Source organism: Pectinophora gossypiella, chromosome 20, assembly GCF_024362695.1.
Source record: "Pectinophora gossypiella chromosome 20, ilPecGoss1.1, whole genome shotgun sequence".
In the NCBI taxonomy this organism is placed as follows: Eukaryota; Metazoa; Arthropoda; class Insecta; order Lepidoptera; family Gelechiidae; genus Pectinophora; species Pectinophora gossypiella.
In genome coordinates this window covers 10,472,161-10,496,488 of record NC_065423.1, presented here as the reverse complement: position 1 = coordinate 10,496,488, position 24,328 = coordinate 10,472,161, and the positions used below count along the sequence as shown (strand labels likewise).

Sequence of the window (24,328 nt, the reverse complement as noted above, 5' to 3'; positions counted from 1 at the left end):
GCGGGATGGTGCAACAAAAAATAAATAAATAAATACCTAAAAGTAAAACTAAAGTTAATATAATAAATACTCTATACTATACGTACATATATTAATAAATACTCAATTTAATATAATCCATATATACTAAAAATATACCTAACCATAATCTAAAGAAAACTATAATAATAAATAATAGACTATACACACACATACAGGTATTGAAATAAATAAAATACATCAAACATAATAGTAATATCCTAAGAATATCCACATAAGGATTCAAAATGAGCTCGCAACTGGTTTTTGAAGCTCTGAAGAGAGTTAGCGACTCTGATGGAAGCAGGTAAGGAGTTCCATTTCCACTTTTTTATCGACAATGACCTGTCCATCGTTCTGATAAGTTATATATGTTTTAGAATTTTACTTAATCTTTTCATTGACCACAATGTGGTTATCTTATTATGCTCAAAACACTAGCAAAATACTAATCGGTTCCTCAATTAGTGGTTAACGTAGCTTGATTGTTTTTTTCACAAAATTCTGTGATGGAGTGGTAAATCGAAATGCTGTCTCCGATGAAAAGGGCCACACTGTCACAATATTTTTCGGAATGCTCCTGCAAATAAAAGTATGTTACCAAGATAAAGACAAATACTAATTAGTCCTACAGACACATCTAAAAAAAAGTAAAAGTAAAAAATATTTATTTACCAAATAAAGTAAAATTAACACAAGTTAATAGCGGGCCCTGCAGTAGGGTTTCCCCTGTATCGCAATAGCCCTATGGTATAAAATAATTTTTGCGTAAAGATTAAAAATACGAAGAGGAGACTCAGGTATATACATGATCTTTACATGATGTTTTAAAATATTTATTGGTGCTAATTCCTGCAGACGCGATCTAATTTTATTTTAAGTTCGGCCAATAACACGACAGAATTAAGTAGACTGCACGTCAAACGGATTACATACCAGCGGGATGGCTATTGTATTCGCACGGGTTATTCATACCTCTTTCCTTTTTGGCAGATAAGAAAATAACGGGTACCATAACTTAAAATAAAATTAGGAGATGTCTGCAGGAATCGGGGCCATTGTCGTTATATACTTATAAAGATGTCAAATTCGATATATCGAGAAAATGTCTTTTTATTCTCGTTAAAAATTCTTCTTTTTACCGACCTAGGTAACTAGTTTTTTATTAGTGCTCTAGAGGTGGACTAATGTAGTTTAAAACTTTTTAAATAGTAATTGATAGTAACATTTTGAGGTTACGAGTACAAATGAGTAAGACGTCTGGCTAGTAAAAAAGGTATTGCATTTTAATTTGTCTACCACGCTGCTATGTTCAACATAACTTCGGTACGCTCCGCGCTCCGGACTAGTCCGGACTGGTGCCATTGCTGCTTTCCCACTTTGGAACATTCCCGGAATTAAAAGGAGCAAAACTTATGTAAAAAGAGCTTTATTACCCAACCTTTTCGCAGATAAGGTACAAGAAAGAACAATTTGAAAAAGAAAAGCAGCCAGTGTCCTTACTATAAAAGAGTTTTTACAACGGGAAAATTCCCACTTTTGGGATCGGCATATGCCAAATGAGTTTTTTACATGGAAGATTAAGGTATAAATAGGGATTATATCCCAGTAAAAAACCCCACCACCTCCCCACACCTCACCTTATGGTTGTCTGGATGAAATCGCTTTAAGTGATAAGGCCGCCATTTGCCATGTACTTAATTAAGAGCCTATTTGTAATTATTTCTTTTTATTTTGGTGCAATAAAGTGTATTTGTATTGTATTGTATTGTAAAAAAAGGATTTCCCAACATGCCACCAGACCAGACCATTCAGACAAAAACACTATTAATACAACGGAAAAAAGAGCAAATCGCAGTTCTAGACATTTCAAGATTTCATGCTCAATGTTTAGATTAGATGCTCCAACCACGCTCACGAAATAAAAAACCAAAAATGAAAACTGAAAGTAGGACCAATATACACCTACCGGTTACTTGGGCTACATTTGGCACTAAGAATAGATATGCAACCATTTTGCAGCCAGCGAATGGAACGAATAAGCTGGACCGTTGTCTTGTGTGCAATTTACTTGTCTGTTCATTGTTTTAAGTTTACGCGGTTATTATCATAATTAAAGCACATAATAACGGGTTCTTACCGCGTTTAAATGGGGATATGAGACTCCCGATATTTCGACACTGTTGTCATCCCGTGATCATGGCACTTGCAACAGTGTCGAAATATCGGGAGTCTCATATCCCCATTTAAACGCGGTAAGAACCCGTTATTATGTGCTTTAATTACTTGTCTGTTTTTTTCTTGAGAAACATCTTAATTTATTTCGTGTACTCTCCACGCTTTCAAGAAGACTTGACTCTCACTTCTCCTTCTCCCGTGTGGCTTGTGGGGTGGATTGCCAACCCCATCAACCCTGGTGTCAGGGTTACTATTGAGCCGCCAAAGGCCCCTGACATGGCTCATGTAACGACTACTTACTTACATCAGTAAGTAGTAACCGGGACCAACGGCTTAACGTACCCTCCGAAGCACGGATCATCTTACTTTTTGGACAATCAGGTGATCAGCCTGTAATGTCCTAACCAAAGTAGGGATCACAAAGTGATTTTTGTGATATGTCCCCACCGAGATTCGAACCCGGGACCTCCGGATCGTGAGCCCAATGCTCAACCACTGGACCACGGAGGCCGTTATTCTCTGATGACATACATGTATACGAATTATGTTTGGCTTAACAAACAATGGGAGTTGTTGAAGCGTGTTAAGTGATGTAATAGTTATATAATCCTCGGCCTTCTTTCCGGTTCTGTTTGAGTACCGCTTGGAGAGATGACCCCAATTGGCAATGACAAAGGTTGAGTATGACTCAGTAGAAGCACAGAATACATAATAGCACGAGTCGGTGAAAGATAGGACTGTAAAGAAACTTGCAGTCGAGAAGTGGAGTAAAGTGCCTGTTTTGTTTTTGGTTGCTCCTTTTCGTTTTGTCGATGAAAGGAAGCTTATATGCTTCTTCTATCGTGTGGGTTGTGAGGTGGTGGTAATCCACCTATCAACCGTGGTATCAGGGTTCTTATTGAGCCGCAATAGGTCCCAGACATGACTCATGTAACGTGATCCCTAGTTTTTTTGTTGTGTCGTCGTGATTTTTGTGATTTGTCCCTAACGGGATTCGAACCCTGGACCTCCGAATCGTGAGCACGCTCAACCACTGGACCACGGAGGCCGTTGTAGTTTTTCACCAGTTTGTCATCAAGTCGCAGACAACCTATCTCCGTACAGAATTATTACCCCCATAAACCCCCCCAGGATCTGCCCATGATGGCTATCACGGACAGAGCTAGGTATGCTAAGAAGAAATCAAGTCTAGTTTGTTGAGGAGAATCGGTTTGATGTTCTGAATGTACTAACAAACAATTTGTTTCTCTGTACAAAGGAGATTGACCACAGTATGGAACTTGGTCCAAATATGCACCACGAAATAAGGCTACTGACGGCATAATTTTGATTACGATTTGGTATTTATTACTCAGTATTTAGTGTTATATTTCTCTCGTCTCGTTACTTGTAGACATTTGGACCATTTTTATTCAATCCCCTATGATGTAAAAATGATAAATCTTTCTTCGAGGCTCTACAACAGACTGGCCAATATTACTGAGTCATCTCATCGGTAACATGTCTCAGTGTCGATTGAGGTCATAATCACACAAGTGACCCGCGCACAAAGCCACAAAACGGGTCGAGTATCCGAGATCGGAAGAAATGTTATGCAACCACTTACCTAGTTACATCACTATGCTAAAACTCATATCAATGAGTCAACATTTTCGATGCGAAAGTAACTAACTCCGCCCATCTGTTATTATCTTTTCACGCCTTAACCGCTGGATAACATAACATAGCATCGCGCCTGTATCCCCACAGGGGTAGACAGAGGTGTAAAGTAAGTATATACACCCACTCCTTGCCAGCTATGTTTAAGTCCCATGCAATCGTAATCAATTTTCCGTCGCAAAAGTATGGAATTTAACATAAACACAAAAAATACATGGATTTTGCGACGGAAAATTCCACTTGATATTAACTCAGAAACATGCTCTGAATCATCCGCCTCAGTATTCGTTACGATGTCACTTACACCTTGTACAACTACGTACAAGTAGCCATACAAGTAGACAGGGAGAATTCCATTTGCTTCGATCCTGACACACTTCTCTTGCTTCCTCCACATTCATCAATCGCTTCATATTCGCACGCCGGTTCAGAGTAGATCGTATTAAACCTTTTCTAAGGACATCTCCAATTATACCATACCCGGGATTATAAGCAGTGTTTTATTCAACCCCATAATCGTTACATTGATTATAGGCATAAGTTTTACATAACCATTTCACACGCAGGTACTAAAACTACGCAAACAACATAGTTAAAGGTTATTATATTCTATGCCTCTTATTAAAATACCTAACAATGTAACATAATTATTCGGAAGTAACACTTTAGTTACATAACACATAACTCTAGCATGTGGATTTTAGACATTCTAAGTAAGTGACTAAGTATTACGAGATATGAATTTAAAAGATTTGGCTATACACGTACTTCTAGTCAAAAAGAAACCCAATTTTTGTTCAACTGTTTTGTTGACGACTCAATTTTTATATATGAAATTGAAATATTGGGCTGGTTTTTCCTTCGCGGATTGGAAGGTCATACAGGCAGTAGCTTCTGTAAAAAACCGGACCTGTCAAATCTTCATGTTAGGCAAGAGGAGCCTGTGAAAAACGGAATAATGTGTGTGGGGTAAACCTAGCACAGACGCTGGTGGGGAGCGGAGAGTTGCCGTTCTATATTTAGTATTATTCCCTATTCTACGCCCATACGATTGAAAACTAAAGTAGAACCGAGGGGGTGAGGTAAACCTAGCTCAGCTGCTGGTGGGGAGCGGAGAGTTGCCTTTCTATACGTAGTATTATTAATTATTCTATGCCCCATACGAGTGAAGACTAAAGTAAGACCGAAGGGGGTGAGGTAAACCTAGCTCAGACGCTGGTGGGGAGCGGAGAGTTGCCGTTCTTTACGTAGTATTATTCCTTATTCTATCACACCTATTTCCTATAGATACTCTATAGGAAACTCTGTGATTTTATGTCGTATTATTTAAACCCATGCCAACAGACACGACATAATAAATTACATTCACACGCATGGCATTAGTCATCAATTCAGCTTGTGATATTATATTTATTAAGCACAAGATAGATCTTGAAGCACACTTAAAACCTGAATGGGAAATGTTATGTAACTCTTGTAAGTGTTACGTGAACTCTACTGGGTGACTGGCAAAAAAAATGAGGCTAGTTTTTTCTTATATGGCAACGTGTTAATTGCTTGTTTACGTTCGCAAGGTTCGTCGTCAAAATATTTGGCCAAAAAAGTCTAGAACTTTTTTTACGTAACTCAGAAGGCAGACTTCCGGGCCACAAGATGGTAAGTAAATGAATGGATGGTATAATAAATGTTTACTTCTTTCTTTCTTTCTAAGTGGTTACCGTCGCCTATGGACATTAGCAGTACCCGGGGTATTGCGGGATTCTTTTAAAATGCATAAATGTTTTTGTCATAATTTTAATTATCATAATCCTTTTTGCATAACGTTTTTTAGCATAATAGTACTTTCCCATCATAATATCTAGGAACTGGTTTGTTCGGTATAACTTATTTTTGGACTAATATTTGTTGGTATAAATTTGATTCGCATATAAATAGGTCTCCATAATTCTTTTTTAGAATAATAGTGTTTTGTCATATTTTTTACAAGGCATAACAGTAGGTTAGGGTGTGGCGGGGGTGGCCCTCGGGCCACCCCTACGCCGCCAGCATGTTTATCTTACACACGAAAAGTATACTGAATCAGGACCAACAACATGAAATAGTGTCAAAAAATATAAAAGTCACAATTATGAACCAAATGCAGCCAAGGAAAAAAAAAGTTTCGAACATGTTCAAAGTTGTGCCAAAACTTTTCTTATTCGGAGTATAGTTTTTATGCTTATATATCATTATTGTCATTAATTATTATGCTTATAGTAGTTATGAGTTTCAAAATTATGCTAAAAAAGGTATGACAAAGTAATACTCCATAACTTTAAAATTAATAACAGTATGCCATGGTAAATTATTACATAAAATTTTATGAGTAAAAATTGAGAACCGGGTATTGCTCGTATCATAATACCTAATTACCTAACAAGAATATTTGACAGGTCCGGTTTTTTACAGAAGCGACTACCTGTCTGACCTTCCAACCCGCGAAGGGAAAACCAGCCCAATACAGGTTAGGTCACATACTCCGAAAATGCATTTCTCGGGAATGTGGGTTTCCTCACGATGTTTTCCTTCGCCGCTGGGCACGTGATAATCATTTATGATCCAAATATGAATTCGAAAATAAGGCCATTAGGCACTACACGCTCAATACTGCGCACACGCCTACAAACGGAAATAAAAGTGTTATCTTTTAAAAATTCGAGCACTACGGTAGTAAAAATAGTTTTATTTTTGACTTTCGGTCAGTTATATTCTATTTTTAGAATGCACGCGGAGAAAGCTGCTTATGCAAGAATTAACCGAGATGCAAACCGCGACTTGCCTGACTTGGTACTTGAAATCTTCCTGCTTGTGGTGAACGGAAATGGATAATATACTATGTATAACGAGAGTTGAAGTGTTTCTAGATAAACATTTATGCAATGGTGCTAATTCCTGCAGACGCCATCTAATTTTATTTTATGTTATACCTGTCATTTTCTTATCCGTTGAAAAAGAAAGTGTTTGATACACATTCATGCAAAAAAAGAAAAAAGGTGGAAAGGAAGAATCCTAACCACGTGCGCTGTCTCCATACCCTGAAAATAGCCCAGCTCAAAGAAAAAGGGAAACACTTACGTGATCAGCTTCTTCACTCTTTTAACCAGGCCTGGTTTTTGTTGACAGCACACGCAATCACAGCAGTCTATTTATTATTATTCACAATGATGTTTGCAAGAATAAAAACGTAATATATATAAGCAGGCAGAAAACAAAGGAGAAGAACAAAAACGTCACTAACCGTCGGGGTTCACACAATCAATCAAAAAGTTTTTAATTATTTGTTTTTAATTTATAAAGTCTTTTTGGTGTTTCCCTTGGGTAGCTAGGCGTATTAGCAGAAATATAAAGGACAGCACAAGTGGCTCGAACATCATCCCCCACCTTGAAAGGTTTCCTTTCAATAAAGCAGAAATATAACAAAATAAAAATTAACTCTAAGTATAACAAAAAAGCAATAAAAGAAATGAAAAGCGGTGCGTTTCTAATTTAAATGAGGGAGGGGGCATAAACGAACCACAGGTCGTTTGAATGTACCAGTTTTAGTTTTGACTAATGCAACTCTAACTTGATTATCGTCTCCGTAAAAAGTGCGTATTATAATACCTAACGGCCAATGCAAGGGCGGTGAGTTGTCTTTCATCATAACAACTACCGTTCCTTCCTTTACTGGACACGTGTCAGTGTTCCATTTGTCACGAAGCTGAAGTGTATGCAAATACTCATTACTCCATCTTCGCCAGTACGAGTGCACAAGTCTGTCTAGTAACATCCATCGCGATAACAAATTCTGACTCACTGCAGGATCATTAACGGAAGGTAAATGAGCCAGTGGAGCGGTATTCAAAAAGTGAGCAGGAGTTAAAGGTAAAGGTTCACTGGGGTCTTCACTTAATATTCCTAGCGGTCTGGAATTCAGCAAAGCCTCAATTTGACAAAGAACTGTCAATAATTCTTCGTACGTTAAAATCTGAGAACCAATTACGCGAAATAAATGCGATTTAAACCCTTTAATCGTAATTTCCCATCCTCCTCCAAAATGAGGAGCGTTGGGAGGGATCATTTCCCAAGCAATGCGGTTGTTAGCCAAAGTGGCTTTAAATTCAGTATCAAAAGCGTCAGACTGTAAAAAGTTGTAAAGTTCGTTCAAATATGCCTTAGCACCTATAAAATTTGTGCCATTGTCCGAATAAAGTTTTTCTACTGGACCTCTTCGAGATAAAAATCTCTTAAAAGCATTCAAAAATGATTCAGTGCTCAAATCTGTAGCCACTTCAATATGAACTGCTCTAGTTGTAAGACAAATAAATGCGCATAAATATGCCTTTTGGCTTTTGACACCGCGTTTCCTATTTAGGGTAATAAACAGCGGTCCACCATAATCGACGCCCGTATGAGCAAAAGGTTTGGACATTTGCAAACGACATAAAGGTAAATTAGCCATAACAGGCGAAGAAGCAAGTTTAGGGCGTGCCCTAAAACATGGAACACATGAGTGCACTCTAGCACGAACAGTGCGGCGTGCGGAAAGTATCCAAAACCTTTGCCTGAGCAAACACAACATGTGTTGCGGTCCAGCATGGCAAGCAGTGCGATGAACAAAATCAATAAGAAGTTCAGTAATCTTATCTTTATTAGGCATAAGCATAGGATGTTTATGATCGAAAGTCAAGTTTGCATTTTCCAGTCGTCCTCCTACTCGTATAATTCCATCGACTAAGAAAGGCCTTAGTTTTCGAAATGCAGCTGGACATTGCCTTTTAAGTAGCAACGCCTTTAATAAATCTGGAAAATGTTCCTTTTGAACAGCACGAACAATGATCTTTTCCGATGCGTTTAGATCATCAGTGGTAATATGGCCGCGAGTTTTTAAACGTTTCGTGAATCTCAAAACGTAGACGATTGTGCGGAGTAATTTCGACCATTGAGAGATTCGTTTGCTTAATAAGCGTAGAGGCGATTCCTCTTTATCATCAGAGGGTACCGTAACATTAGATAATGTTAGGATTTTAACTTCGGGCAGATCATTATCATTTTGACTAGCCACGTAAGCTTTAATAGGCCACTCCAAAATATCATTGCGTACCCAATAAGGCGCGTTCATCCACGTTGGATGATCAACTAGCTGTGCAGGTGTAAGTTCTCTGGATAAGCAGTCTTGTATCTTTGTGACTCGATTCGCCACGAATGTCTTCAGTCTGTGTGGACTGGAATGAACCCACGTAAAACCAAAAATATTATCAAATTGAAAGCGGTTCGAATGTGAAACATCATTGAGAGACAGACAAGTGTCTGTGGGCGCACTAGCGTCCAACATCATGCGAGTCTTTGTGGTAAGTCTATCTTTAAGATCTTTTTTAGAACTCGTAATTGAGTCACCTAAAACAGAAGGATCTGTTTTAGACGGCAGTGTTACGACGTTTGTACATGTCGAGTCGCGAGTAGTGGTAGACTTATAAATCTCTTCACAGGCCTGTTCATCTTTACTAAACGTAGCAGAGCGCGGGGAAGAAACTTCTTCTATTTCCCAAAATTTCTTCATCATAGTATCTAACGATTGTCCAGTAAAAGCACATAACGTAGTATTATGTGTAACCTGTGCAAGATTGCAGGGAGACCGATTATGAATCGGAGCTTCACCCATCAAAATGAAACCAAGCGGGGTTTGAACTGCATCAGGTGTCCCTTGTGGGCCCTGAATATGTCCCGAAAGCAGTAAGCGCGGAAATAACTTAGCACCAATTAACATTTCAACCTCTCCAGGATCAGAAAATGTGTCATCGGCGAGCGGAGTGCGAGATAAATAGTGTAACATCGACCTATCAATAGGCAATGTCGGTATGCGGTCAGTGATTTTATCAACAACCAGCGGTTGTAGCGGAAACGATACTTTATGATCAAAACGCGAGTGAATTACGACATTAGTAACTCCTTTCACTTGTTTTGAAGACCCACCAAACCCATTCACGGTAATTTGGCCGGGGAGCGTATGCATTTTTAAAGATAAGCGGTTGCATAGCTCAACTGTAATAAAGTCATTCATTGACCCATTATCGATCAATGCGCGTGCAATATATTCGCTACCATCAATATTTTTTATTACAACGCGAGCGGTAGCAAGCAACACCGTTTTAGCGCTTTGATTAAGCAGCGATGTTTGCGAGCAAAGCGACAACTGCGAAAACTCATTCGATGGCGGTTGTGCAGTAGCAGGCGCAGTGACAACGTGAGGTGGAGCAGGAAAAGGCGACGTGACTGCAGGTTGCGGCAGAGGCTGCGCAGGCAACGGCTTAACATCACACGCTGCGGCTACATACACAACACTCGACGGACCGGGTGTCTGTGCGGATGCGGGGGTGCAAGTAGTCGAATCATTTTGTTGCGGAAAATGCAATAATGAATGATGCGTTTTGGAATGGCAAATATTACAATTCTTATTTGAATTGCATGATAATGTTCTATGACTGAAACTAAGACAATTGCAACAACTATTATGTTTTTTAACAACACCATAACGATCTCTGGGACTCAATTTCATAAATTCAGGACATTTATAAAATTGTTCATGACCCGATTTTGAGCACAAAGGGCATAGGTTTGCATTATGCGAAGTTACAAAAGATTTCGTAACTTTTGGGTTGTTAATAATTTTTGGAATAGCTGGCGATTGGAAGCGATTGTTATTGTTTTTATTGCCATAAATCTGACATGGTTTGTTACTAGTACGATCAATTATTTTAATTTGCTCTTTAATGAACCGAATCAAACTATCATAAGTCGGCAGTTTCTCTGATCGTACGGAATTTTCATAAAGGCAAGCAGTTTCCTTGTCAAGTTTTTGCAAAGCCAAAAATAAAAAGATAAAATCAACTTTATCTTTGATTTTTAATCGATCAAATGCACAAACTGATGCGGCAAACTTATCTAAAAAGTTATTAAGCCCATCAGCTATCTGTTGTAAATAGGTAGTTCCTAGCGTACGAATATCTTGATATTTATCAACCAAAGCAGAATAAATTGTGCTATAATTATCAGCAGTGGGAGGAATGTCAGCAATAGTAGTTAACGCAGATTTAGACAAAACTCCTGTCAAATAAAAGACTTTGTCTGAGTCAGTTAGACTTGTGTTGTTATGAACTGCGTTGTTAAAACATTCAAAAAATGTTGGCCAATTTTTAATGTCCCCGTCAAACGTAGGCAAATTAATCGGCGGCAGTTTAAGACGCGGTTTTTCCATTGATGTTGATCTCAATTGGTCTACTGAGACTTGCAGTTGTTTCAAACTGTTTTTTATAGAAGAATAAATATCTTCAAAAGCGAGAAAAGATGAGTAATCAGGCTTATAAGTGGAATCATATTGTATTTTAGCGATATTTAAATTATCTAACGCGGTTAAATACTCAGCGCGTAATTGTTCTATATTTGCAGCTGAACTTATGAAGCGATTTTGCAATTCTTTTGTGGAAATATTCCGTGAAACGTCATAAATGCTTTGAAGTCTTTGAAAGAAAGCTTGCACTCGAGCTTCATTTATAAGAATATTAGGTAGCATGGGGCCCTCGACATCCTCGTCAACAGGTGCCTTTTTAGACATTGTAAATGAAATATAAAAAATGTATCAGCAGTAAAATTATTAAATAATAAGGAACAATTTTTATATTAATGCGATGCGATATAGAATTGGTTCTGCGCTCAATACGTAAGTAAGATGAGTATATCTAGTTAGTAGAATAACTTTAACACTCGTAACAAAATTGTGGACAAAAATATAACAAAATAATGCGTTACGTTTTATTTTATTAAAAATCACTACTGAATATTATTAGCGAGCAGTTTTATTCAAAAAGAATGGTACATTCAAATGCAGATGCGGTTAAGATGCGGTAAAATAATCAGCGAATAGAGAGAAATTGAGTATAGAAATGCAGTAAGTAATAAAGCAGTATAGAAGTAAATAACTACAGCCCCATCGGTCTGTAAGCTATTACCATTTGTTACTTATGAAAGAGCAACAAATTGCGGAATCAAAGAATGCGATTTTGCGGTAAGAAATTACTGGTTCACGGATATGAATCCGTAGTTCGAAGGACCATCTTATGTGTTTGATACACATTCATGCAAAAAAAGAAAAAAGGTGGAAAGGAAGAATCCTAACCACGTGCGCTGTCTCCATACCCTGAAAATAGCCCAGCTCAAAGAAAAAGGGAAACACTTACGTGATCAGCTTCTTCACTCTTTTAACCAGGCCTGGTTTTTGTTGACAGCACACGCAATCACAGCAGTCTATTTATTATTATTCACAATGATGTTTGCAAGAATAAAAACGTAATATATATAAGCAGGCAGAAAACAAAGGAGAAGAACAAAAACGTCACTAACCGTCGGGGTTCACACAATCAATCAAAAAGTTTTTAATTATTTGTTTTTAGTTTATAAAGTCTTTTTGGTGTTTCCCTTGGGTAGCTAGGCGTATTAGCAGAAATATAAAGGACAGCACAAGTGGCTCGAACAGAAAGGGACGGGTAATCGACAGGCATAAAATTTATGGAACACACGTCAATTTTAAGCAGAAATCTAAAATTTCAAAAAAAAGAAAAATATTAATTTTGAATTTTCAAAAAATTTTTCATCGGCTAATAACTTGACATAATTAAGTAGACACGACGTCAAACGGATTGCATACTAGCGAGATGCTTATTTTATTCGCACGGGTTATTCATTCATTTTTAAATTAACTTGTTTCGTCGTCACTCCATCTTGGTAAACTTTTTTTATTGGCATCAGTTATTAATTTAATTGGTTCCTAAATTGTGCGCTAGATAGCGCTTGTCCGTGACACTAATCAATGTTGGTGTCAGCTTTCTATTGAGCCGCTAAAGGCCCCTGATATGGCTCATGTAACCGGTAAATAGTAGCCGGGATAGACTGCTTAACATGCCTTCCGAAGCATGGATCATTTTACTGTCGGACAATCCCTCGTGGGAAATAGGCGTGAGTTAACGTATGTATAACGTTTCAAAATCGAATATATTTATATCGTTTAAGGCGATTCTGAAAGCACAGTGACCTGGCGACGCTCGGTTGACCAGGAATTCGTCAAGGCATGGGAGTAAGCTAAAAAGGGTGCAAAAATCGGGAGGATTGGAAATCTGTTATTCGAGTCCTACATCCCAACAGGGGATAAAGATTCTCACACGACGCGGATTTTGAAGCGGTGCGCCGCGCGGCGAAGTGGTGGTCAGTCATGAGCAATATAATGTACCCACTTTAGGACTCTGTCGCACTAACATATTTGACATTTAGTGAGACTTACAGTTCAATTTGTCAAAAAAGTTAATGTGACATGGTACCAAAGTGTATACATATTAATGCTCGTGACCGTTTATGAGTTAGGCATAAGCGGATTTGATATAAGTCAATGCAGCCTCCATTCCCGCTTCACCGCCAACCACGCCAGCGATTTTTTTTTAACAATATATACTCGCGTTTGACCACAATCTCACCTGATGGTAAGTAACCATATGGTCTAGGGTGGATCTCGCTTACCTAGAAATGCCAATAAAAACAAATGTGATAATGGGCTGATCAACACACGGTTCATCAATTCCATTTAGGAGTTTACACCAACCAAAAGTGGCTGCAAGTTCTGACAACCCATCCAGTAAGGGAGCACGGGTCGACTTGTGAATTTAACATAATTTCTTCGAGAGCTATATACATAATACTATGTATATACGTCCCACTGCTGGACACAGGCCTCCCCTTAATTAACCGGAGGGGGTATGGAGCATACTCTACCACGCTGGTCCACTGCGGATTGGTGAAGCATTTGGACTAGTAGCCCGGGACTAACGGCTTAACGTGCCTTCCATCGGAACCACAGTTCCATACTTTTGCGACGGAAAATAACAGTCTATTAACTCATAATCATGAGCTGAAATTATCCGCCTCAGTATACGGTACGATGTTACTAACATCCTGTATACATATGTTTTATTAATTATCAAGACTTATAAATCGCAGTACACCGACCTTAGAGCAACTAGCATCGCGAATCACTGGTACAAAATAAAGCTAACGTAACCGCGCGCGTTACGTCATAGCGTCATGTCCACTTCCGAACGGCAGTGCATAGAATAAAGAATAACTCTCCGCTCCCCACCAGCGGCTGAGCTAGGTTTACCTCCCCCCCCCCTCGGTCTTACTTTAGTCTTCAATAGTATAGCGTCAGACGTCACACACACACACATGCGCGTGTACGATAACGTCAATGTGTAGTGTCTGTGAAAAACGAGGTGTTTTGTATGAAGTGTCCGGGGTGTGCTAATGGTTAAAACCGGGTGAGAGCCCTTAACGCTCCCCATTTGTCCGGCCAAGTAGTCGATGCCATCTGCGGCAAATCTAAAGCTGATCGTTAACAAGAGCTGCGGGTTCAAGTCCCGTGTGAGTCAGATTCTTTTTTTCATTAAATTTTTCTCTTTGTCTTGTGATGTCCTGAAATAATAAATATTCCTTTCATTTTTTTTCTAAATGCATGTAGCTGTCACACCGTGCAATCAAAGAGCAAAAGTTCAATCACTGAGCCCAGCGAATTATTATATAATTGCACCAAAATAAAAAGAAATAATTACAAAAAGGCTCTTAACTAAGTACATAGCAAATGGCGGCCTTATCGCTTACAGCGATTTCTTCCAGACAACCATAAGGTGAGGAAAAATGTAAAAAAAATATTGAAAGATTGCGGGTACAAACTACGTATAAAAAGTACAACTTATTACCAATAAATACATGCAAATAAATATATAACATACTTACAAATATAATATATACCTAACCTATATACAAAACCTAACATATACATATACCTACTTCTACCATTAGTTGTCATAATTATAAAAATTATGTTTTTGTAGGTGTTTTTGGTCTATTACAGAAACGACATGTAACCAGGAGGTGTTAAGTGCAACCAGTTAATTTATTGCAAGAAACTGATTGGACTTTTTTCTGCACCTTATCGTGTGTACCCGTGTTCCATACTAAATCACGCACTTTCATCTAAACGTCATAACACGATAATGATACGTATGTTGTGTAAACAAGTTTGGAATGGCGTGAATGTAATTGACTATCAAAAAATTACGAAAATTACCCCGTCAAGATTTTGACAGCATGTAAATAAATGTGTGGTTTGCCCATTAAACTTTCTTTCTTTATAACGTTTTGCCCAAGGTTAATGTATGGTAGACATGAAAGTGTATGGAGTATGAAGGGACGGGAAATATTTGGACTTGATTACTTAATTGGGACTTTCCAGCTCGGTGAGGCGTGGGTACTTAGTTCATCTTTCGATGGATGTACCTCTGGCTACCCGTGAGCGTATGTTATTGTGACGGATTGTCAATAAGTGCAGTGTCAAGCCTCGGTGGTCTAGTGGTTAGAGCGTTAGCCTCACGATCTGGAGGTCCGGGTTCGATTCCCGATGGGGACATTGTCGAAATCACTTTGTGAGACTGCCCTTTGTTTGATAAAGACTTTTCAGGTTTGTGATTGTCCGAAAAAGTAAGATGATTTCGTGCTTCGGAGGGCACGTTAAGCCGTTGGTCCCGGCTATTAGCCGTAAAAACACCTCCACCAACCCGCATTGGAGCAGCGTGGTGGAGTCTGCTCCATACCCCCTCCGGTTGATTGAGGGGAGGCCTGTGCCCAGCAGTGGGACGTATATAGGCTGTTTACGTACGTACACAGTGTCAAGTGCAGTGTCGGGTTTTTCACCAACTCATCATACGAGACTCATCACACGCGTGCTGAGTTGGTGGCACGCAAAATTTGCATCACTTATTATTTCGTCAACTCAACACGCCTACATTTTTACGTGTGTTGAGATAGTGAAACTTAAATTAAATCACTTTAATGTGTGCGTCAACTCAACACACTTAGTTTTTTTGCAAAAAAGGGTAGGTACAGTCAGGTCAATAAAGCCTCGTACTTTGAAATGTACAAGGCGATTACATGAAAAATTATTGAAAAGCCCTATCAGTTTCTATTTAAGGCGTTTTGAAGGGCACGTTAAGCAGTCGGTCCTGGTATACAAGTCGTTATAATATGAGCCATGTCAGGTTGGTCATTGTTCCCACAAGAGAGAAGGTAAGTTTTACAACTGTCAAAATAAAATAAAATTAAATAGATGTCTGTCAAAGTCGGCTCCATCCATATCAGCTTTAGGCTATTCTCGCGTTTATCTATGCACATTAACAGTCAATTTCTAACGGTACTTGAGACTGGTTATTAAACGAAATTGATTTTCTCGATTACTGTTATTTAGACGCCAATTTCTGGGAGGGCGGTGCCGATACATGATTTATAGTCATACTGCTTTTTTACATACATACAATTTGTTAGTGATATCGTAACGAAAACTTTGAGGGGTGATTCAGAGAATGATTAACAAAATCTAAAAAAAATATGAATTTTGCGACAATTTTTATCATCACGCGCTCAGCGGTGAAGGAAAACATCGTGAGGAAACCCACATTCCTGAGAAATGCATTTTCGGAGGTATGCGACCTAACTTGTACTGGGCTGGTTTTCCCTTCGCGGGTTGGAAGGTCAGACAGGCAGTCGCTTCTGTAAAAAACCGGACCTGTCAAAATCTTCAGGTTAGGTACGCGGACCCTGTGAAAAACGGAATAATGCTAGGGGTTGATGAGATGTGAACTTTCCAGTAATACTTATTATAGCGGTCCATCATCGTTACAGACGGTAATCTTCGAAACTACGCACAAAATATATTTATCTCTACACATCTTAAAAAAAGAAATGTAATTTGTTTTTTCATTAGCAAGTGTTCACGCAATGTTGAGATTAAGATGTAATTTAATGATTGCGGTTAAGCTATTTTGAGAACAATTCTAGGACAGATCACTTGACAACGTCATATGAGATATTTTTAAGAAACCTCAAAACGAAAATTTTCTTTGCAATTTATATGGAAATACTGTCCTGTGACGTCATCAATAGAAGCGGTCAAACGTCGTACTCATTGTTACTTAATTGTTAATAAATAAAATAAAATAATAAATAAAATTCGTACATAAGTCGAACAGTAAAATGAGATTTATTTTTATTCATCTTGAGTGGCTTCAATTTCTAGATTAGCATTTTATAATTAAAGCACATAATAACGGGTTCTTACCGCGTTTAAATGGGGATATGAGACTCCCGATATTTCGACACTGTTGCAAGTGCCATGATCACGGGATGAGCATTTTATACTTTATCTTTGACCCCTGAAATTACTTTTGTCTATGTGATAATTCTTCTTACCTTATTCAGCCTATACGATCCCACTGCTGGGCAAAGGCCTCCCCTTGATTTTTACACTCCTCTCGACTTTGCGATAATTATGTGGCTTTATTTTTTGTTATTATTAACTAGCATAATTTGATGTCTTAACACAGAAACTAGTGTGAAACGGTAATTTGAATAGTTAATTTGAATTAATTGTAGTGAATGTGGTCGTGCATTGTGAAGCTGTGGTAGCCCAGTTGGTAGAACGCTTCCCTCTCACTTTAAGGTCGCAGGTTCGAATCCAGCACAGGCCTAAACCCCAATGATTGTCGAATTTGTTTTCGAATTCATGTTTGGTTCATAAATGATTATCACCTGTTCAGCGGTGAAGGAAAACACCGTGACGAAACCCACATTCCCGAGAAATGCATTTTCGGATGTATGTAACCTAACCTGTATTGGGCTGGTTTTCCCTTCGCGGGTTGGAAGGTCAGACAGGCTATCGTTTCTGTAAAAAACTGGACCTGTCAAATCTTCAGGTTAGGTAAGCGGACTCTGTGAAAAACGGGATGACGCTATGAGGATGATGACATTGTGATGGCAGTAAGTATTATGGCTTAGCAATTAATAACCACATTTCCGAGATGTACCTAACCATATTTCACTACACAGTATGTACAGTCATGAGCAATATTATGTACTCACTTTAGAACCCTGTCGCACTATCATATTTGACATTTAATGAGACTTACGGTTTTATTTGTCAAAAAAGTTAATGTGACATGGTTTCAAAGTGTATACATATTAGTACTCATGAGCGTACATTAAATACCGTAACTACGGAATATTAAATGGTCGAAAACTACTTTGTAATTCTAATTTAAGATTCAGATTTTTTTATCTTAACGATCAACATTTTCTTCTATGTGAGCGTAGATAAAAATGTACATGTTACCAAATACAAAAACGGTTTTTTTACAAAATGGCTACATCGGTCTCGATGTTATAACGTTTTTCGTGGTGGTAATATTATCGAGCGTGTGCATGTGAGGGAATACGACAAACTTTCGATTTGGATAAAATTTATCGACTCGATCGATAATTTTTGTCACATCGCGCATATTAGGCCGGCAGAGAAGGTTTAAACGGTTTAAACGGTGAGAAAATATAGAAAAGGGTTGTAAAGCTCACGTTGCGTCTTATGCTTCTTCTTCTATCGTGTGCGTTGTGAGGTGAATTACCAACCTCATCAACGCTTGTGTCAGGGTTATTATTGAGCCGCCAAACGCCGCCCCCGACATGGCTCGTGTAAAAAAATATTACAACTGTACGTAAATCTTTTACTAAATGTTGGCATCCCCAACAAAGTTGTATTATTATTTAAGTATGGCAATACTTGCCTTCTTCTTCTTTTAGAATCTGCATAACTAGTGTATCGTGTGTCAAACTTTAAAATATAGAATTAATAAAAGGGCCGTTAATAACACTGTCCAGCTGTATTATTCCGCATTCAATCGAGCAGAGCATCGCCAACACCTAGATGCCCACACCAAACTAGGGATCACAAAGTGATTTTTGTGATATGTCCCCACCATGTATGTTTGTATCTATCTAATGGTAGCCACTAACCTGCGTCAAGCCGAGCCGGTAGCTGGTGACGTCCAGGTCGAGCGCCAACAGCATGTCGTCCACGATCTGCCGGTCGGAGACGGGCGTCGTCTGCGGCTTGTCCGCCGACTCCGTCTCTGATGTGGCCAGGAGCCGGTACCTGTCGAGGGATCAAGAGTTAAGTTATTGTTGAACTAGCTATTAGTGGAAATTGGGAATACAGCAGTAATAAAATTATTACCTCCTGGCAAACTCAGAGAGCGGCATGTGCTCCGGGAAGCCTTGTTTGTACAGCCTTGCCGCGTCTAGCAGTTGGAAACCGCGGAACTGCAAAGATTAAAATATAGTTTATATGACAATTTATTATATAAGGGTGGCCCAGAAGTTCACGTTCAAAATGAAAAATTAGATAGAGGGGCTCATTAGCTATCAGAAACACCCACATAAATGTTCAGCGATTATTTACGGTTTAGGAGATATGGCCCATTTTGTACCTAAAATATATAACATAGTCAAATTAAATACCTACACTAAAATACGTCAAAACACACAAATATATAGAAAACCATATCAGACGTCAAAAAGCCCTCCCGAAAGCGAGCCCCGCCCAAACGTACCCATTATGCTATGCCATTATGTTATGTTATAGTTTAAATTATACACTTAGAATTTTTTCTCCCTTCTTCTTATATCTTGAGGATTGTGAGGTGGGTTACCAATCTCATCAACCATTGATTGCATTTTCGGAGGTATGTGACTTAACCTGTATTGAGCTGGTTTTCCCTTCGTGGGTAGAAAGGTCAGACAAGGAGCCGCTTCTGTATAAAACCGGACCTGTCAAATCTTCAGGTTAGGTAAGCGGACCCTGTGTAAAACGGGATAATGCTAGGGAGGTGATGATGAATCTCGGACCTATGGAGTCCCGGACCTTTGGAAGGAGTGCGTGGGGCTGAAGCCACATAAAGGCCCCTTAAGACAATGTAATCTAAATGTTGTGTGACTATTATTTATCTCACCTGTGACCTCAAAAGTGGTATGTTGACGTCGTCAGCACCCTCTGAGGGGTGGTTGGCTAGTAGGCAGCACACGAACTGCACACCACCGCTGCCGCATCTGCGCAATGTGTCCACTATGCCATCCGCCACGAACTTCGCTTGTAAAGCCGTTGATCGACGCTTCATACCAGCCGTGCCTGTAAGGATATTAAGTTCAATAACGGACTTTCTAGGCTACGTCCCCCAAAATATAGATGGCGCTGTACAGAGTTACCTTCGTTTAACCTTCGAATTTCATGCATAACAGACATCATCATCAGCCCATTAACGTCCCCACTAACGGGGCACGGGCCATCCCTATGGATGGATAGGGAGATCGGGCCTTAAACCATCACGCGGGCCCAGTGCGGATTGATGGTTATTAACGACTGCTAATGCAGCCAAGACCAACGGCTTAACGTGCCTTCCGAAGCACGGAGGAGCTCGAGATGAAAACTTTTTTTATGTGGTCACCCATCCTATGACCGGCCTTTGCGAAAGTTGCTTAACTTCAACAATCGCAGACCGAGCGCGTTTACCGCTGCGCCACCGAGCTCCTCATATAACAGACATATGCATCTTTTATCGTTGTTTTTAGGCATAAACGATGACCATTGTTATTACACCTAGGCACAACAGATCTTCCACCCATATAAAGAGAAGCAGTATAGGTAGCAAAATAATTCTATATATCTGATCCAAATATCAAGCAACAACTATTTTTATATAATTGACAAAGCGCTTCGCATCGTCCTTCATTATGCGCACTGCTAGGGAGTGGAATTCTTTGCCGTCTTCTGTATTTCCAAATGCATATACCCGGGCGCTTTCGAGGCCAGAGTGAACAGGCACCTTCTGGGCGAGCTCGCTCCATCTTAGGCCTCGTCAATGCCTTCGGGCAAGTCTGGGGCCAAGAGCAAACCCATCAATGGTAAAAAGTAGATAATTTACACCCACTTTTATTACTCAACACCCACAAAAACATATCATCACGCCTTTATCCCCGAAGGGTTAGGCGTAATGAAAACTTTGAGGGATGATTGACCCCATGATTCTGAGCTGATATCAAATGGAATTTTCCGTCGCAAAAGTATGGAACTGAAAATAATAAAAAAAAAAACAATAAAATCTCCCTGTCGGTTTACGACATGCATGACAAAAAAGTCCACATGATTTCAACTCGTCACGGTCTGGATCACCGCCCAAAGTTTTCGTTTTCGTCACTAACACCTTGTATATAACTTTATTTTCTGTTGTGAGCGGTATACATACCAGAAGTGAGCGTCCTCCTGATAGAGGAAGCGCGCCTGAGCGTCGAGGCGTCGCCCACGGCGGCCGACCACGAGCTAACGCCGCACGCACCCCGCGCCCACGACGACAGACGGGCTATCTCCTCACTGGCGATACAGACGTACAAACTTAAGATCACGCACGTTTATGGTTATATCGAGGAGCTGGTGAGCCTGGCTTAGCCTAGATAACAAACTAGTCGAATCACGGAATAGAAGAAAGAGGATGGAGTGACCCTGACGCGCATTTTGTATGAGAACCGTCGTCGCTGGTTCAACCCCACTCTCTTTTACTACCACTCCTGCAAACAGATAACTACGATAGCTCTACTGCTTCTCAAATTCCATAGCCACTTTACCGGCAATGTGTATTTTATGTGATATGCCGCAATTGTATCATTACTTTTTGTAAGACACTGCAAAAAAAGTATTTTTTTGATAAATAGGCGATCATACTAAGGTTTTTAGCTTTCCTGTGATAAGGAGGAGTCTCTTTGCATGACAATCAATATTTGACTATTAGCCCTGCAGGTTGTAATGAACAAGACCTTTTAATATACTATCGCAGGGTTCCAAGCGTGGTAAAGTATGCGGACGAGGGGAGTGTAAAGTTGAAGTATAAACTATTTGCTCATACTTGTATGGCGCGCCTTTCGTGCTCACTGGGCCCCTTCATTGCCGTTATATGAGCCATATCAAGTGCTTTATTTTTGAATCGCTCAACTTGAACTCGCGTGCAAAAATATATACCTATCTCATCTTGCAAATGACAAGTTCTGATGTACTACGTGGAATTGGTATATATTTTCGAACGTGGGTCCTTTGGCGGCTCAAAAGTAACCATGACATGAGGGTTGAAAAGGTTGGTAATCCACCTCACAACCGTTGACCCTCCGCTGTTAAAAACAATGGGGTTCGGATTTTAAAGGACTTCGGGCCTTAAGCCATTACCGCAAACCACTAAGCCAACTCAGCTTAAGCCACTGCCTGGGCTACTAGCCCAAACACCTCCACCAACCAGCACTAGAGCAGCGTGGTGGAGTATGCTCCATCCCCCTGCTATATAGGTATATAGGCTGTTTATGTTTTATATGTATTTTAAAAAATATCTTTCAAAGTTTCTTACTTTTGGCTCTCCTGGAGTACGGAGAGGGCCTTCTTGGTGACAGGGTTCTCTCGGCTCGCCTTCACCCAGCCTGTCACGTCGTACAGCACCGGGTTTGTTCCCTGCAAACAATTATGTTGATTAGTTCCATATACAAATGTAAGGCACAGAATAAACAATGACGGACACTCTTCGCCCCGCACCTATCTGTATCTGTGCCGAGCTAGATTTACCTCACTACCTCTGGGCCTTACTTTAGCCTCATCATCACCAGCCCATTAACGTCCCCACTGCTGGGGCACGGGCCTTCCCTATGGATGGATAGGGAGATCGGGCCTTAAACCACCACGCGGGCCCACTGCGGATTGGTGGTTATTAACGACTGCTTATGCAGCCGGGACCAACGGCTTAACGTACCTTCCGAAGCACGGAGGAGCTCGAGATGAAAACTTTTTTTTTGTGGTCACCCATGCTATGACCGGCCTTTGCGAAAGTTGGTTAACTTCAACAATCGCAGACCGAGCGCGTTTACCTAAATGCTTACTTTAGCCTAAATGGCCGTAAACACCTAAATGCTATATGAGTAATTTGGCAATATTTAATCTATGTACGAATATTAACGCATATTTATGGAACACGACGTTCGTGCCTCATAGAGTCCACATAATACCAGCGTCGTGGTTCACGCCGCGACTGGTGCTGAGTGAGGCCCTTTTATCTCGGGAGTCCACCACCACCTTATGATCACTCTAATGAACATCCTCTATGCTTTTTGTATCTCATTGTTGTGTGAAATTTTTTAAGTGATGTTATTGGGTTGTCTTTGTGTGTGGCTTCCTTTTATAATAAATGATTTGAATTCTATTCTATTCTTAACCAAAGCCAGACAGAGAAACAGACTGTCTTATCTCGCTCGCATTTACGCGGTAACGCGGCACACGGTAAGAATGAGAATTTTGTTTGGAATGTCTGAGGTGAGCCTATGTTCGCATTCAGCCCGCTTCCTTCGATACAAAATGGGCAGCGAGGTTGTTAAATGTCTTCATTCTATGACAGAGGGTAAGCAATACTGACAAGTCCAACTGCTTACCTGCAGATGCTGCAAGACGAACTGCCTGGCGTGAGGTGCCTTCTTGATCAGATGCTGAGTGTGGCTGGGAGCCGCGTAGTGTTGGAGCGCGCGCTCCAGGAATGTGTCGTCTGATGAACCTGGGTACATGGATTCTTCGTCCAGCAACCTGAGGAAGTTGATAAGTACAAAATCAGTATCATTTACACATACGATCGAAGGAAGTAATCAATATACGATCCTGACGACCCGATTACTCTAGCCATAGAGGCGGCCAATAAGCTCGCGACAACAAATATTTCAGGACCTCGATACCGACCCCGCCGGCGTACTCGACGATTTCCCTCATTCAGCGCTATCGATCCACTAGACACGATTACTTATTTCAAATATAATCATCGCTCTCATGCAGGGCGGAAGAGGCGAGTCACAAGGACTGTAACCTGGAAACTGACAGAGGGCAGCAGTAACTGTCAGTGCCATTCAGAGGCAGAGGACAGGAGTCCTAGTACGGCTTTGAATTAGAAAACTCTGGGCGCCATTCCACTCGCGTCAGACAGAGTACTGCGGAGCAGAAGGCAAGAGGGAAACCACTGCTCTATTTTTCCCAAAAAAAGTAGCATGGAGGATGCTACACCGACAAGAGCGTGGCTCTTAAATTAGTGATGATAATCCTCTCAGACGGCGCTCTGACCCGAGGTTAGAGCCCAATTGGGCACCCTAAGGCCAGATGTCTTCAATTTGGTATCGGGTGTGATGCCATATTATAACGTAAGCAATAACTTACCACAATAGCCCTCTCCGGTCGCACTCCCTCAGATCAGCTTGAGAGCTTCTAACTATGGTATTCTGTGGGGCCTTGTCCAGGAGTTCCACCATGGGGCCAGGGTTGACCGTCTCTGACAGCCAGTCGTCTTCGGCCCCGTCGTCCAGGGTGATGCCCTCCTGGGCGTAGCGCTCGCGAGGGGCTACCAGAGTCGCGTCGTGGAATACCGCTTGGAGGCGCTCCTGATTAAGACGTTTGTTAGGTTGAGAAAAAAAAAGT

The 24,328-nt window shown here is 40.3% G+C and overlaps 1 protein-coding gene across 4 annotated transcripts in view; it reads right to left on the bottom strand.

Moving 5' to 3' along the window:
• Positions 1-24,328, bottom strand: part of LOC126376186 (unconventional myosin-XVIIIa) — a 338,390-nt gene that overhangs the window by 154,211 nt on the left and 159,851 nt on the right. For all 4 annotated transcript variants that reach the window (XM_050023404.1, XM_050023405.1, XM_050023407.1 and 1 more), the window contains 7 exons: positions 24,071-24,291; positions 23,305-23,452; positions 22,236-22,336; positions 21,093-21,217; positions 19,803-19,978; positions 19,028-19,113; positions 18,808-18,946 (listed from right to left, as the gene is read on the bottom strand). In XM_050023404.1, the coding sequence (XP_049879361.1) occupies positions 18,808-18,946; positions 19,028-19,113; positions 19,803-19,978; positions 21,093-21,217; positions 22,236-22,336; positions 23,305-23,452; positions 24,071-24,291 (996 nt within the window). The remainder of the gene's footprint in view (positions 1-18,807; positions 18,947-19,027; positions 19,114-19,802; positions 19,979-21,092; positions 21,218-22,235; positions 22,337-23,304; positions 23,453-24,070; positions 24,292-24,328) is intronic.